Source organism: Oncorhynchus kisutch, unplaced genomic scaffold, assembly GCF_002021735.2.
Source record: "Oncorhynchus kisutch isolate 150728-3 unplaced genomic scaffold, Okis_V2 Okis03b-Okis08b_hom, whole genome shotgun sequence".
Classification (NCBI taxonomy): domain Eukaryota; kingdom Metazoa; phylum Chordata; class Actinopteri; order Salmoniformes; family Salmonidae; genus Oncorhynchus; species Oncorhynchus kisutch.
In genome coordinates this window covers 13,205,849-13,220,694 of record NW_022261980.1, presented here as the reverse complement: position 1 = coordinate 13,220,694, position 14,846 = coordinate 13,205,849, and the positions used below count along the sequence as shown (strand labels likewise).

The window sequence follows — 14,846 nt, the reverse complement described above, 5'->3', positions numbered from 1 at the left end:
TTTAGGAGAAATAGCTAAGATGTTATTCGTATAGTTTTACTGTTAAACTGAATATTGGTTTGGAGTTATTGATTTAATGAATGGCACGGTCTTTTTTACACTCTTCATGTGAATATAGTTTGAAGACTTCCTGGTATTTATCCCGTCTAACTGACGTACTGTTGATTGATTCATTGAAGACAGATTTTCTTTCACTCTAAACCTGTATGTATATATTTTTTGACATTTTTGAAGCGACAGACAAACTTGTTTTTCCACTCAGATATGTCAGAAACACTTTCTAAGTCAAACATTTAAAATATAGAAGACAAACCCAGCCAGTACACTAAGTTATCCAGACTACATGGTCTATGTCTGTTAGATAGAGCCAGCCAGTACACTAGTGTCCAGACTACATGGTCTATGTCTGTTAGATAGAGCCAGCCAGTACACTAGTGTCCAGACTACATGGTCTATGTCTGTCAGACAAACCCAGCCAGTACACTAAGTGTCCAGACTACATGGTCTATGTCTGTCAGACAAACCAGCCAGTACACTAGTGTCCAGACTACATGGTTATGATCGTGGTCTATGTCTGTTAGATAGAGCCAGCAGCCCAGACAGGTATTTTTGGGGGACGTGTGTTGACCACTTTGCTGCACCCTGTCTTGGGACACTTTAAGGAAAGTCCACAGGAGGCAGGCAGGGAGGGAGTTCTCAGCTGTTGTGGTTTCGGGTGTTAGTCAGCTACCCCCCTTCACCACCACCACACAGGAACGCACAAATAGACCCATGATACAAGACAACTGCCTTACCACACCCTGTCTAAATGTAGAGATGTGCCCCTCTAACCCTGAGGCCTGTACTTTATAATGTAGAGATGTGATGTGCCCCTCTAACCCTGAGGCCTGTACTTTAAAATGTAGAGATGTGATGTGCCCCTCTAACCCTGAGGCCTGTACTTTATAATGTAGAGATCTGATGTGCCCCTCTAACCCTGAGGCATGTACTTTAAAATGTAGAGATGTGATGTGCCCCTCTAACCCTGAGGCATGTACTTTAAAATGTAGAGATCTGATGTGCCCCTCTAACCCTGAGGCCTGTACTTTATAATGTAGAGATCTGATGTGCCCCTCTAACCCTGAGGCATGTACTTTAAAATGTAGAGATGTGATGTGCCCCTCTAACCCTGAGGCCTGTACTTTATAATGTAGAGATGTGATGTGCCCCTCTAACCCTGAGGCCTGTACTTTAAAATGTAGAGATGTGATGTGCCCCTCTAACCCTGAGGCCTGTACTTTAAAATGTAGAGATGTGATGTGCCCCTCTAACCCTGAGGCATGTACTTTATAATGTAGAGATGTGATGTGCCCCTCTAACCCTGAGGCCTGTACTTTAAAATGTAGAGATGTGATGTGCCCCTCTAACCCTGAGGGTTGTGTGTTAAAATGAATTATTTCCACAAAGGGTGGACTATAATGGTACACTGAGTTAAATGCCATAACTATCATATCTTCACACGCTGACAACTTATTCGCATCTCTCTTCAAAAGGAAGGGATATCAACCACCGGCCAAGATGTCAGAGTACGTACTGATTCTGTTTGAGTACATTTACAGCTCTCTCAACATGTTCATTTTGATTGAGATATCTTCTAAGAATCAAGAATTCCATATGTTATACATGTCTACTTTTGGTGATCTTCAGGAGCATTCAGTACATCAACTGTTATCTTCGGGAGCATTCAGTACATCCACTGTTATCTTCGGGAGCATTCAGTACATCCACTGTTATCTTCGGGAGCATTCAGTACATCCACTGTTATCTTCGGGAGCATTCAGTACATCAACTGTATAATCTGTGGTTTTCATCCCAAGCTCTTAAAGCTGTGTATCTCAACTCATGTTCCCCCCCCCCCCCCCATCTAATCTTCTCTGAAGTAAAAAGATGTCGTCGAGTCGCAGGCAACATCTGAAGGTAAGGAGGAGGCCTAGACGCACAACAACGCGGCATAATATCCCGTTAGGACTGAGTCCACATTAACATTTAGTTTTTTTTTTTAAAGGATTCTAGATTTTATATATCAATTATCAAATTTAAAAAAAAACAGAATTCAAGATTTCAAAACATAAATACATAAATAAAACATAAATAAAATATAAAAATAAATATATGTTTTCCTCTGGGGAGTGTGACAGGGATGTAGACTAAGCCCAACTTTAATCCAAATAGTCAAATTATTGACAAAATGTCCATGTAAACAACTGCATTTCTGATCAACTGGCTAACCATTGTGTCTGGGTACACTAACCACTTCCCCCTTGTGTTATTTCCCCCAGAGCTTGATGCTCCAGATTGCCCAGGGGTTCATAGAGGCTGAGGCCATCCAGGCAGAGGAGGACAAAAACAGCTACATGGATGAGAATGTCCCATCCTTCTCCGTCCCTGAATCCATGCAGGAACTCCAGGTATGAAGAGCGGTAGCTGTTGACCAACCTATGGAGAGCTACTGTGTGTGCAGGTTTTTGCTCCAGACCCACTATAACATAACTGATTCAGCAGCTGACTAGCTCCATCAGGGGTGTTAAAGTATGGAACAAAGTCAAGCTGGATTGTAGCTTTCCAGGATATTCAGTTACATAATATATAGAATTTCACAAATATCTCCTATTTTCTTTAAATGTACTCGCTTACGTTCTCTCTCTCTCTCTCGCACTCTCTCTCCTCTCCTCTCCTCTCTCTCTCTCTCTCTCTCTCTCTCTCTCTCTCTCTCTCTCTCGCACTCTCTCTCTCTCGCACTCTCTCTCTCTCTCTCTCTCTCTCTCTCTCTCTCTCCTCTCTCTCTCTCCTCTCCTCTCTCTCTCTCTCTCTCACTCTCTCTCTCTCTCTCTCTCTCTCTCTCTCTCTCTCGTCGGAGTGCATGCTGGGAGTGCATGCTGGGAGTGAGTCGTCAAGCAGGGGTGATTGTGAGAGCGAATGGAATTTCTTTTTTCACTCTATCGGGTTTTTGTATGTATATATATATATATTGATTAGTTTAGTTGTTTTAAGGGTATCTTGTTTAAATTATCACTAAACACGTATAGGGGTGGTGGGATCTTTGAGGTTGGTTTTTCGCGAGGGCACAACCAGCGGGTGGGGCTGGTTGATATGGCCACTCGCGGAAATGGAGAGTTTGAAAAACTTAGTCGGAGGCATGGAGTAAAGATTCCTGCTGCTACAGGGTGTTCAGTGGAAGAATGTAGCTTGGCTGTGGGTGCTATCATTGGGTATGATAGCATCAAATCAGCCTCAAGGATGAATAGCGCTGTAGTGATATTCTTAGATTCAATTGAAAAGGTGAATAAAATAGTTGAGAGGGGTGTTGTGTTGCGGGAGACACAGACGCCGGTATTTCCGCTTATGAATCCTGCGAAGAAAGTCATGCTTTCTAACGTGCCACCATTTGTTAGAGATGAAGTGTTAGAGCGAGAGTTATCGCGCCATGGTCAAATAGTATCTACAATAAAGAAGGTTCTTTTTGGATGCAAATCTCCGTTGTTGAAACATGTCGTGTCTCATAGGAGACAAGTGCATATGATTTTAAAAAAGGAAGGAGATGAACTGAATTTAGCGTTTAGCTTTAAGATTGATGGATTTGATTATGTCTTCTATGCATCTACTGAATCAATGAAATGCTTTGGATGTGGAAGAGAGGGGCATTTGGTGCGTAGTTGTCCCGAAAATGAGCGCGCTGAGCCTGGTAGTAGTTTTAGTGCGAGTGCAACTAACGCACCACCGCGAGGGAATGAACATAATAAGGGTACAGGAGAAGAGAGAAGGTGGGCAGATGTGGTTGGAAAAGCAGGAGAGGAAGGCAGTGTGGATACGGGGGCAATTGTGGTAGATCAGAACAAAGAGGGAGGGGAAACAGTAGGTGAGATTGCGACCGCTGTCGCTGAGGTGGTGTTGGAAAATGAAATTGGAAGTCAAGAGGAGATTGAAATAATGGAAAAGGAAGCGGATGTTTTCAAAATACCGAGGAGTAAAAGGAAGAATTTAAGGGGTGGTGAAGGGTCTAATTCTAAGAGAAAGGTAGAGTTTGATAAATCAATTGAAGATGAACAAGGTGTAGAGATGGTGGAGTATTCTTCTGGGGAGGATAGTGAGAGTGAGTCGTCTGACGCTTCACAACAATATAGTGAGATAAATGGGGTGGAAGGGAGGTATGGGATCGAGAGGATACGTCAATTTTTGAAGTTGACAAAAGGGAAGAAATATATGCAGGATTACAATGTAACTGATTTTTTCCCTGAACGTGAATTGTTTATTGAATCAGCAAAGTTTCTGATGTCAAAAATTACAGGGGGAAGTTTGAAAAGCCCTGAAATTGCTAGACTCAAGAAAGTGGTCACAAGAGTGATAAGTGATGTAAATTCTAAAGAAAATGAAAGAGTTCAGTTGCAGTCTTAACTCTGTAAAGAGATGTGGTGGCTGGATCTTCCTCTGTATATTTTTTTTATCCATGAGCAGTTTTAAGATTTCTTCTTTAAACGTAAATGGGGCAAGAGATGTTAAAAAAAGAGCCATGGTGTATGAGTTAATTAGGGGAAAGGGAAGTGACATCATTTTTCTACAAGAAACGCATAGTAATTTGGAAAATGAAGTTATGTGGCAACAGGAGTGGGGGGGGACAGTGGTGTGTAGTCATAAAAACTCAAAAAGTGGGGGTGTGGTTATCTTGTTCTCAAAAGGGTTTTTGCCATTGTCATATGAGGTTGAAGAGGTAGTTGAGGGGAGGTTATTAAAAGTTAGAGCAAGGTATGAAAACATCACTATGTGTCTGATAAATGTATATGCCCCAGTGGTGACAGTTGAGAGGGTATGTTTTTTAGAGACACTATCAAATACCATTGAGAAATGTAACAAAGAAGATTATTTGTTTATTGCTGGGGATTTTAACTGCACAGTTAGTGATTTAGATAGAAATCACCAAGAACCTCATATAGCCTCAAGGATGTTTTTAAAACGCCTCATTGTAACAAATGAATTGTGTGATATTTGGCGGAGTCAACATGGAGGAACAAGGCAGTACACCTGGGCGCATGTGAGAGAGAACATCATTTCTATGGCCAGGTTAGATAGGTTTTATGTTTTTGAGCATCAATCTCAGGTCTGTAAATCAAGTGTGATAACTCCAGTGGGATTTTCTGATCATTGTTTAATAACAGAGGTGGTGTTCATTAACGATGTAAAACCCAAAAGCGCATACTGGCATTTTAATATAACTTTATTGAGTGATGCTCACTTCAGGAAATGTTTCAGTTTTTTTTGGGAGAGGTGGAGGTCTCAAAGGCCAGTTTTGTATCCATTCAACAGTGGTGGGATATAGGGAAAATACAGATTCAACAATTTTGTAATCAATACACGAGGAATGTCACCAAAGATATCACCAGATCAATGAAAGCCCTAGAGATTGAAATAGTGGAACTCATGACGTTGGTTGAGACCACAGGAGATCGAGGCCATACTCAGGCCCTCAAGAGGAGAAAAACTGCATTGGCAGACCTGCTGGGTATCAGAGCACAGGGGGCACTGGTGAGAAGTAAATTTCAGGGAATATCTGAAATGGATGCCTCATCCAAATTTTTCTTTGGTTTAGAGAAAAAGAATGGACAAAGAAAAATTATTCATTGTCTCAAATCAGCTGTTGGACAAGAGCTCACTAGCCCTAGTGAAATTAGAAAGAGGGCAGTAGAGTTCTATGCTGAGCTCTACAAGTGTGAGTACAAAGAGGACAAAACAGTGACACAGCAGTTCTTTGATGGGCTCCCAAAGGTGGCTGCAGAAGCTCAGGTTGAGCTTGAGCAACCATTGTCTTTGCAGGATTTATACACTGCATTAAAAGGCATGGAAAATGGAAGGGCACCAGGCATTGATGGGCTTCCCGTTGACTTTTTTAAGTCTTTTTGGGCTATGTTGGGAGAGGATTGGTTAGAAGTAGCTAATGATAGTTTAACCGGAGGGTTACTACCAATAAGCTGCAGAAGGGCTGTCCTCACCCTACTGCCCAAAAAGGGTGACCCGAGGGAGGTGAAGAACTGGAGGCCGGTGGCTTTATTGTGCACTGATTATAAGATATTGTCAAAAGCTTTGTCCAACAGGCTGAGGGAGGTGATGGGGCAAATCATACATACGGATCAGTCCTACTGTGTTCCTGGCAGGCAGATAGGGGATAACATTTCTCTGATTCGTGATTTTTTGGACGTCTCTAGGGCTATTGGGTTGGATGCTGGTCTAATTTCAATTGATCAGGAAAAGGCATTTGACCGAGTTGAACATCAATATTTATGGCACACGTTTGAGGCGTTTGGGTTCAGCTCTGGTTTTATTGCCATGATAAAGGTGATATATGGTGACATTGAAAGTGTATTGAAAGTTAACGGTGGTTTGAGTGCTCCTTTTAAAGTGTGTAGAGGTATTAGGCAGGGATGTTCTATGTCAGGGATGTTATATGCCATTGCTATAGAGCCACTACTAAATAGCATTAGAAGTCGCATTGCAGGGGTGTGCCTTTCAGAGGATGTTCCTCCTATTCGTCTCTCAGCCTATGCTGATGATGTAGTTGTGCTAGTGAAAAATCAAGCGGAGGTGGATAGCTTGGGTCTAATGGTTGATCGTTTTAGGGGAATATCCTCTGCAAAGGTAAATTGGGAAAAGAGTTGTGCGTTACAGATTGGAGAATGGTCTGGAGGGATCATGGCTTTGCCAGGGGGCTAGAATGGTGTAAGGGAGGTTTTAAGTATCTTGGAGTATACCTAGGAGATGAGGGGACTATGGAAAAAAATTGGAGTGGGGTGGTTGAAATGGTGGAAGGGAGGATGAGGAGATGGCGTTGGTTATTATCTCGTATGTCATATAGGGGGCGCACTATTATAGTTAACAATGTGATTGCATCTGCACTGTGGCATCGGTTGTCAGTTTTAGAACCACCATCTGGCCTTCTGGCTAAGATACAGGCAATTATTGTAGATTTCTTTTGGGATAAATATCACTGGGTTCCACAAAGTGTTTTGTATTTGTCAAAAGAAGAGGGGGGACAAGGTCTTGTACATCTTGCTAGTAGGGCTGCTGCTTTCCGGTTTCAGTTTATTCAAAGGTTACTTTATGGACCGGAAAATGTGGTGTGGAGAGGGGTGGCAGGTCTTATATTACAACGGGTTGGAGGATTAGGTTTAAAGAAGGCTTTATTTCTGGTTGATAGTAGCCATATTTCTAGGGAGGGAGTACCTCCGTTTTACAGAGGACTTCTCAGAGTGTGGAGCATAATGAAGGTGTCCAGACGAACTTCAGTGGAGTCAGTGCATTGGCTGTTGGAGGAACCTCTGGTGTATGGGGCAAGACTGGATTGTACAACTGCAGCTGTTCCACATTTCTCCAAGATTCTGGTGAAGGGGAAAATCATCACCTTAAGACAGTTAATGGCCATGGCTGGGCCCGCCTTAATGGATAGAAGACGGGTGGCAGAACATTTGGGGATGAGGTCGGAAAGGATTGTCGGACAAATGCTGGGGAGCTGTAGGAAGGCTCTGTCAGCGGAAGAATGGGGTATGCTTAGTAGCCACAAGAAGAATGTACAAGATGAAGACGTCTCATTTCCAAGACTAGGGATTACACCAGGTATCCCAGAGTCAGAAAGAAAGGCGTTATTGCTGGATTTGAGAGGGTTGGAGGAGGTGGGTTTGGATGAGGTGAATGGGAAGGACTTGTATAGGGGGTGTGTCAAGGTGTTGAATAAAGATAAATTGAAAAATAGAAAAGACACTCCATGGAGGGTAAAATTGGGCATTGATGATAGGGTAAAGCCAGCATGGAGGGCACTGTACAAACCACCGTTACAAAAGGGTACTGGTGATATGCAATGGAGGGTTTTACATGGCATCATTGCAGTTAATGCTTTTGTATCTGTTATTAATTCAGATGTTAGAGATGGATGTCCTTTTTGTAATATAAGAGAAACCATTTTTCACTGTTTTATGGAGTGTGAGAGGATAAAACCTCTATTGGAAATGATGGAATCTTTGTTTAAAGCTGTAGGGGAATTTTTCAATAACACTGTTTTTATTTTGGGGTTTCAATATAGTAAACAACAGAAAAGAAAATGTCAAATGTTAAATTTTATTTTGGGACAAGCTAAGATGTCAATTTTTCTGAGTAGAAAACACAAGATAGAAACGGGATATGGGAAGGATGTAAGATGTGTTTTAAAGGATTAGTGAAAGCAAGAATAAAAGTAGATTTTGAGTTCTTTTCAGCTGTAAAAGATCTCCTATTATTTGAGGAGAAGTGGGCCTACGAAAGAGCGCTTTGTTTTGTAGAGGAGGGGCAATTATTTTTTTCTGATGAAATAAGTTGAATGTATATGTTATGTATGTATTTTTGTTTAGGAATTACATTTGTTGTTTCATTTCTGAAAAGGCAGTGTGTCTTTTTATTTTTATTTTATGTTAACACTTGAGTAAAAAATAAAGGTTTTATAAAAACTCAAACTCTCTCTCTCTCCTCTCCTCTCTCTCTCTCTCTCTCTCTCTCCTCTCCTCTCTCTCTCTCTCTCTCTCTCTCTCTCTCTCTCTCTCGCACTCTCTCTCTCCTCTCCTCTCCTCTCTCTCTCTCTCTCTCTCTCACTCTCTCTCTCTCGCACTCTCTCTCTCTCGCACTCTCTCTCTCTCTCTCTCTCTCGCAACTCTCTCTCTCTCTCTCTCTCTCTCTCTCCTCTCTCTCTCTCCTCTCCTCTCTCTCTCTCTCACTCTCTCTCTCTCTCTCTCTCTCTCTCTCTCTCTCTCTCTCTCCTCTCCTCTCCTCTCTCTCTCTCTCTCATCTCTCTCTCTCTCTCTCTCTCTCTCTCTCTCTCTCTCGCACTCTCCTCTCCTCTCCTCTCCTCTCCTCTCCTCTCCTCTCCTCTCCTCTCCTCTCCTCTCCTCTCCTCTCCTCTCCTCTCCTCTCCTCTCCTCTCCTCTCCTCTCCTCTCCTCTCCTCTCCTCTCCTCTCCTCTCCTCTCCTCTCTCTCTCTCTAGGATCTGTGTAAGAAGCTCCACCAGCAGATTGATGCAGTGGATGAACAGAGATATGACACGCAAAGCAAAGTAACCAAGTCTGATAAGGAGGTACTGTTACATTTTCAAATGTATTCCTGGACAGATGGTCATTCTTCAGTATAAAGGGGGAATTTCACCGACGAGCATGCTCTCTCTCTCTCGCTCTCTCTCTGTCTATCTCTCTCTCTGTCTCTGTCTCTCTTTCTCTCTCTGTCTCTCTCTCTGTCTCTCTCTTTTCAGATTGAGGATCTGAAGATAAAACTACAAGACCTGAAGGGCAAGTTCAAGAAGCCCGTCCTGAAGAAAGTCCGCATGTCTGCTGATGCTATGCTCCAGGCTCTGCTGGGCTCCAAACACAAGGTGTCCATGGATCTGAGGTCCAACCTGAAGCAAGTCAAGAAGGAGGTCAAGGAGGAGGTATGGTTGCTTCTATTTTAGTAGTTTGGAATGTGTCCAAGAGGCCCCATGCTAGATAGACTGACACACTGCCTTACACAATTTTGAATATCAGAGTTCACAAACCACCTTATAACCTCATCCAATCCAAACTCCTCTCCTCTCCTCTCCTCTCCTCTCCTCTCCTCTCCTCTCCTCTCCTCTCCTCTCCTCTCCTCTCCTCTCCTCTCCTCTCCTCTCCTCTCCTCTCCTCTCCTCTCCTCTCCTCTCCTCTCCTCTCCTCTCCTCTCCTCTCCTCTCCTCTCCTCTCCCCTCCTCTCCTCTCCTCTCCTCTCCTCTCCTCTCCTCTCCTCTCCTCTCCTCTCCTCTTCCTCTCTCCTCTTCTTTCTCCTCTCCTCTCCTCTCCCTTCTCTAACTCCACAGGTGAAAGATGCAGCTGATTGGCGTAAGAACATAGAGGACAAGGCTGGCATGGACGGTAGAAAGAAGATGTTTGAGTCCGACCCTTAAGACCCTTTAACAAGACCCCTAATATCTGTATTTGTGTTCATATGTCTCCTCTGATAACATCCTCCATTTTAATCTACATTCTCCTCCTGTCATTCCTGTTTACACGACTCTGTCTAATAAAAGAAAATACTTCAATATTTTGTTATTAATTTTTTTATAGTGGGGGGGAAATGGACAAATTGTCAAATGTAAGCATGCGTGACTGTGAGTCAGTGGAGGCTCCTCAGAGGAGGAAGTGAAGGACCATCCTCCTCGGTCAATTTCATAAAAATTCAAATTGCGAAACATTAAAAATGTTATCGTTTGTAGATAAAACTATACTAAATATATTCACGTCAACAAATAATTGATTAAAACACATTGTTTGCATTGAAGGTCTACAGTAGCCTCAGCAGCGCTCTGTAGGGTAGCACCATGGTGTAGCCGGAGGACAGCTAGCTTCCATCCTCCTCTGGGTACATTGACTTCAATACAAAACCTCAGAGGCTCACGGTTCTCACCCCCTTCCATAGACTTACACAGTAATTATGACAACAGAACGTCCTCCAACCTATCAGAGCTCTTGCTGCTTGAACTGACATGTTGTCCACCCAATCAAAGGATCAGAGAATGAATCTAGTACTGAAAGCATAAGCTACAGCTAGTTAGCACTGCAGTGCATCAAATCTAGTGAGTAGTTGACTCAAAGATAGAGAAAGACAATAGTTGAACAGTTGTGAACTAATTAATTTCTTCAAAAATCAAAGAGAAGCAAGAGAGAGAGAGAGATAGAGAGATAGATATATTTCTTATTTTATTTAACTTTCAGGTACTTAGCTAGCGAATGCAGCTAGCTAGTTTAGCCTACTCAAATCCGGCTCAAACAGAGAAGGAGGCTATGTTACTTGGCTGGCAATGGCTATCCAACAACGGAACTCTTCCAAGTCAAGGTAAGCGTTTGGTTTGATTCATTTATTGTCACCGTGGCCTGCCAGTGTAAGTGCTAAACTGCTTGCTGCTAACAGTACACTGTACTGCATGATTGTAGTGGGTTTACTAAAGTGTTAGCTTCTAGAAGCTATGTTGTTGACTTGACGTTAGCTAATATGGTGATAACGATTTAGGCTGTGTGTAGCAGTTAGCGGTTATGATATGAAGGTTTGGCTTGGAAAGGTTTTTTCGCCTGGTCACAGACAGCTGACGTGTTGTACACTGAAGAAAGGGAAAGGTGAGACGAGGAGTGTACGTAGATGCCAGAAGGAATTATACAACAATCTGGCTGCTATGAAAAGCCTGTGCCTTTTACTGAGGAGTGGCTTCTGTCTGGCCACCCAACCATAAAGGCCTGATTGGTGGAGTTCTGCAGAGATGTTTGTCCTTCTGGAAGGTTCTCCCATCTCCACAGAGGAACTCTGGAGCTCTGTCAGAGTGACCATCGGGATCCTGGTCTCCTCCCTGACCAAGGCCCTTCTCCCCCGATTGCTCATTTTGGCAGGGCGGCCACCACTAGGAAGAGTTTTGGTGGTACCAAACTTCTTCCATTTAAGAATGACGGAGGCCACTGTGTTGTTGGGGATCTTCAATGCTGCAGAAATGTTTTGGTTCCCTTCCCCTGATCTGTGCCTCGACACAATCCTGTCTCGGAGCTCTACAGATAATTCCTTCGACATCATGGCTTGATTTTTTGTTCTGACATGCACCTTCAACTGTGGAACCTTATATAGACAGCTCTGTGACTTTCCAAAATCATGTCCAATCAATTGAATTTACCACAGGTGGACTCCAATAAAGTTGTAGAAACATCTCAAGGATGATCAATGGAAACAGGATGCACCTGAGGTAAATGTTGAGTCTGAGAGCAAAGGGTCTGAATACTTATGTTAATAAGGTATTTCAGTTTTTTGTTATCAATACATTTGCAAAAAAAATAATCTTCGTTTTCACTTTGTCATTATGGGGTATTGTGATGTCATTATGGGGTATTGTGATGTCATTAGGGGGTATTGTGATGTCATTATGGGGTATTGTGTGTATATTGATAAGGATGTTGTATTTATTTAATCCATTTTAGAATAAGGCTGTAACAAAATGTGGAAAAAGTTGAGGGGTCTGAATACTTTCCCAACGAACTGTATATTATAGTAAAAGAAAACTACTCAAATTAAAAACATTTTAATAATGTCATGGGGCCAAATTATGATGTAATTATGACATTGTAGGTTTCCGTAATATAAATAACCCATAATCCATTGTGCTTTTCCTCCACTAGATGGTATGATGCACACACACGCACGCACGCATGCACACACACAAACAGACACACACAGACACACACACACACAGACACAGACTGGGGGGATTCATCTGAGACACTAGGGGGATTCCTCTGAGACACTGGGGGGGGGATTCCTCTAAGACACTGGAGGGGGGAGGGGTTCCTCTGAGACACTGGGGAGGGGGGTTCCTTCACAGCTATCTTTGGGAGTGATGGGTGATGGACTTCCAGAGGGGCACAGTTGTACTCCCTACGGCCATTTTGTTTTTTAGAAGATTCCAATGTTAGGAATAATGTTACGGATTTGGAATTATATACTGGAATTGTGTTCAGAATATGACTTGTCTAGTGGCTACATATGACCAGGTCATGTTGGGGTCAGAATGGGGCGTGTCAAGTAGCTACATATGACCAGGTCATGTTTGGGGTCAGAATGGGGCATGTCTAGTGGCTACATATGACCAGGTCATGTTGGGGTCAGAATGGGGCGTGTCAAGTAGCTACATATGACCAGGTCATGTTTGGGGTCAGAATGGGGCATGTCTAGTGGCTACATATGACCAGGTCACGGTTGGGGTCAGAATGTGGCGTGTCTAGTGGCTACATATGACCAGGTCATGTTGGGGTCAGAATGGGGCGTGTCAAGTAGCTACATATGACCAGGTCATGTTTGGGGTCAGAATGGGGCATGTCTAGTGGCTACATATGACCAGGTCACGGTTGGGGTCAGAATGTGGCGTGTCCTGATCTGTCCAACCCTTCACCACTAGAGGGCGCATGTTTGTGTTCTTCAGCTACAGTCTCCTTTTAGCTCAACGCATAACAGGCAGGTCCTGGGCGTGGCTACATATGACCAGGTCATAGTTGGGGTCAGAATGGGGCGTGTCTAGTGGTTTGGGGCTCATGCTTTGTGCTTGTTTCACAAATCTGTAAAGTTGTACAACTGAGCTCATGTTGAACGATTGATTGAATGTAAATTCCCAGTTCCATTATTATTTCACAGAATGACTGGAGATAAAATGCTGATTGGCTTCTGCTCTCCACATGATATATATTATAACATTATTTACAAAGATATTCAAGGGTTTCCGCAGGTTACATTTGCCTGAAGCTGTAATGCTGCGGATCACAGCCCACACCCGTGTCCTGATCTGTCCAACCCTTCACCACTAGAGGGCGCATGTGTGTGTTCTTCATCTACAAACTCCTTTTAGCTCAACGTATAGCAGCCCTGTCCTGATCTGTCCAACCCTTCACCACTAGAGGGCGCATGTGTGTGTTCTTCATCTACAGTCTCCTTTTAGCTCAACGTATAACAGCCAGGTCCTGGGCGTGTGAGGTTTAGTGAGGTGATTCTGATCACTGCATGTGTATGTGTGTTGACATAACAGGACTCAGACAGATCCTCTCCCTTCCTGGATATTAACCTATGAGAAGGGGAGTAATGATATCAGATGACCTGTGTTGCTTTTTTTGGACCAGTTCCTATTTACCTTAGTCATGGGAAAATGTGTCAAAACGGTCTGTTTTGACTAGTGTCGGGAACTTTGACCTCCCTCCGTAGGAATCTAAAAACAATCAACCCTCCCAGTCAGATTATTATCATGAACTGTCTCTATGGGTTAAAATTAAATTAAACAATTGACTTTTGAGCTGAGCAGAATGAGTGATTCTTAAGCATCTCCCAGGCGACATCTTGAGGAGGGGTTAGCTAGATGAACTTGTCAACTTTACGTGAAGAGGACGCTCTAGAGGCTCCTCACGGGAATCTAATGACTCTTCGTCTAGAGTAGAGAAGTGAAGGAGGAAGGAGGAGGACGCTCTAGAGGCTCCTCACGGGAATCTAATGACTCTTCGTCTAGAGTAGAGAAGTGAAGGAGGAAGGAGGAGGATGCTCTAGAGGCTCCTCACGGGAATCTAATGACTCTTATACTTAAGAATCAAAAGTAAAAGTAAAAGTATAAATAATTTCAAATTCCTTATATGTACCTATTTAATCCCATCAGTCACAATAGTGACCGTAAAACAACGTTTTCAGTTATAAGGCTCTAAACATGTTACTGAATGACGTATCAATGTATTTCCAGTTATAAGGCTCTAAACATGTTACTGAATGACGTATCAATGTATTTCCAGTTATAAGGCTCTAAACATGTTACTGAATGACGTTTCAATGTATGTCCAGTTATAAGGCTCTAAACATGTTACTGAATGACGTATCAATGTATTTCTAGTTATAAGGATCTAAACATGTTACTGAATGACGTATCAATGTATTTCCAGGTATAAGGCTCTAAACATGTTACTGAATGACGTATCAATGTATTTCCAGTTATAAGGCTCTAAACATGTTACTGAATGACGTATCAATGTATTTCCAGTTATAAGGCTCTAAACATGTTACTGAATGACGTATCAATGTATTTCCAGTTATAAGGCTCTAAACATGTTACTGAATGACGTATCAATGTATTTCCAGTTATAAGGCTCTAAACATGTTACTGAATGACGTATCAATGTATTTCCAGTTATAAGGCTCTAAACATGTTACTGAATGACGTATCAATGTATTTCCAGTTATAAGGCTCTAAACAGGTTACTGAATGACATATCAATGTATTTCTAGTTATAAG

At 42.6% G+C, this 14,846-nt stretch overlaps 1 protein-coding gene across 4 annotated transcripts in view; it reads left to right on the top strand.

Annotated features, from left to right (window-relative positions):
• Positions 1-10,096, top strand: part of LOC116352860 (troponin I, fast skeletal muscle-like) — a 10,662-nt gene extending 566 nt beyond the window's left edge. The window contains exons 2-7 of one of the 4 annotated variants that reach the window (XM_031812804.1): positions 1,533-1,565; positions 1,920-1,956; positions 2,319-2,447; positions 9,033-9,122; positions 9,294-9,470; positions 9,873-10,096. In XM_031812804.1, coding sequence (XP_031668664.1) covers positions 1,558-1,565; positions 1,920-1,956; positions 2,319-2,447; positions 9,033-9,122; positions 9,294-9,470; positions 9,873-9,959 — 528 coding nt within the window. In that variant the 5' untranslated portion in view covers positions 1,533-1,557 and the 3' untranslated portion in view covers positions 9,960-10,096. The remainder of the gene's footprint in view (positions 1-1,532; positions 1,566-1,919; positions 1,957-2,318; positions 2,448-9,032; positions 9,123-9,293; positions 9,471-9,872) is intronic. The other 3 variants (XM_031812807.1, XM_031812805.1, XM_031812806.1) reach the window with 3 other exon arrangements.
• The last annotated feature ends 4,750 nt before the right edge of the window (positions 10,097-14,846 follow it).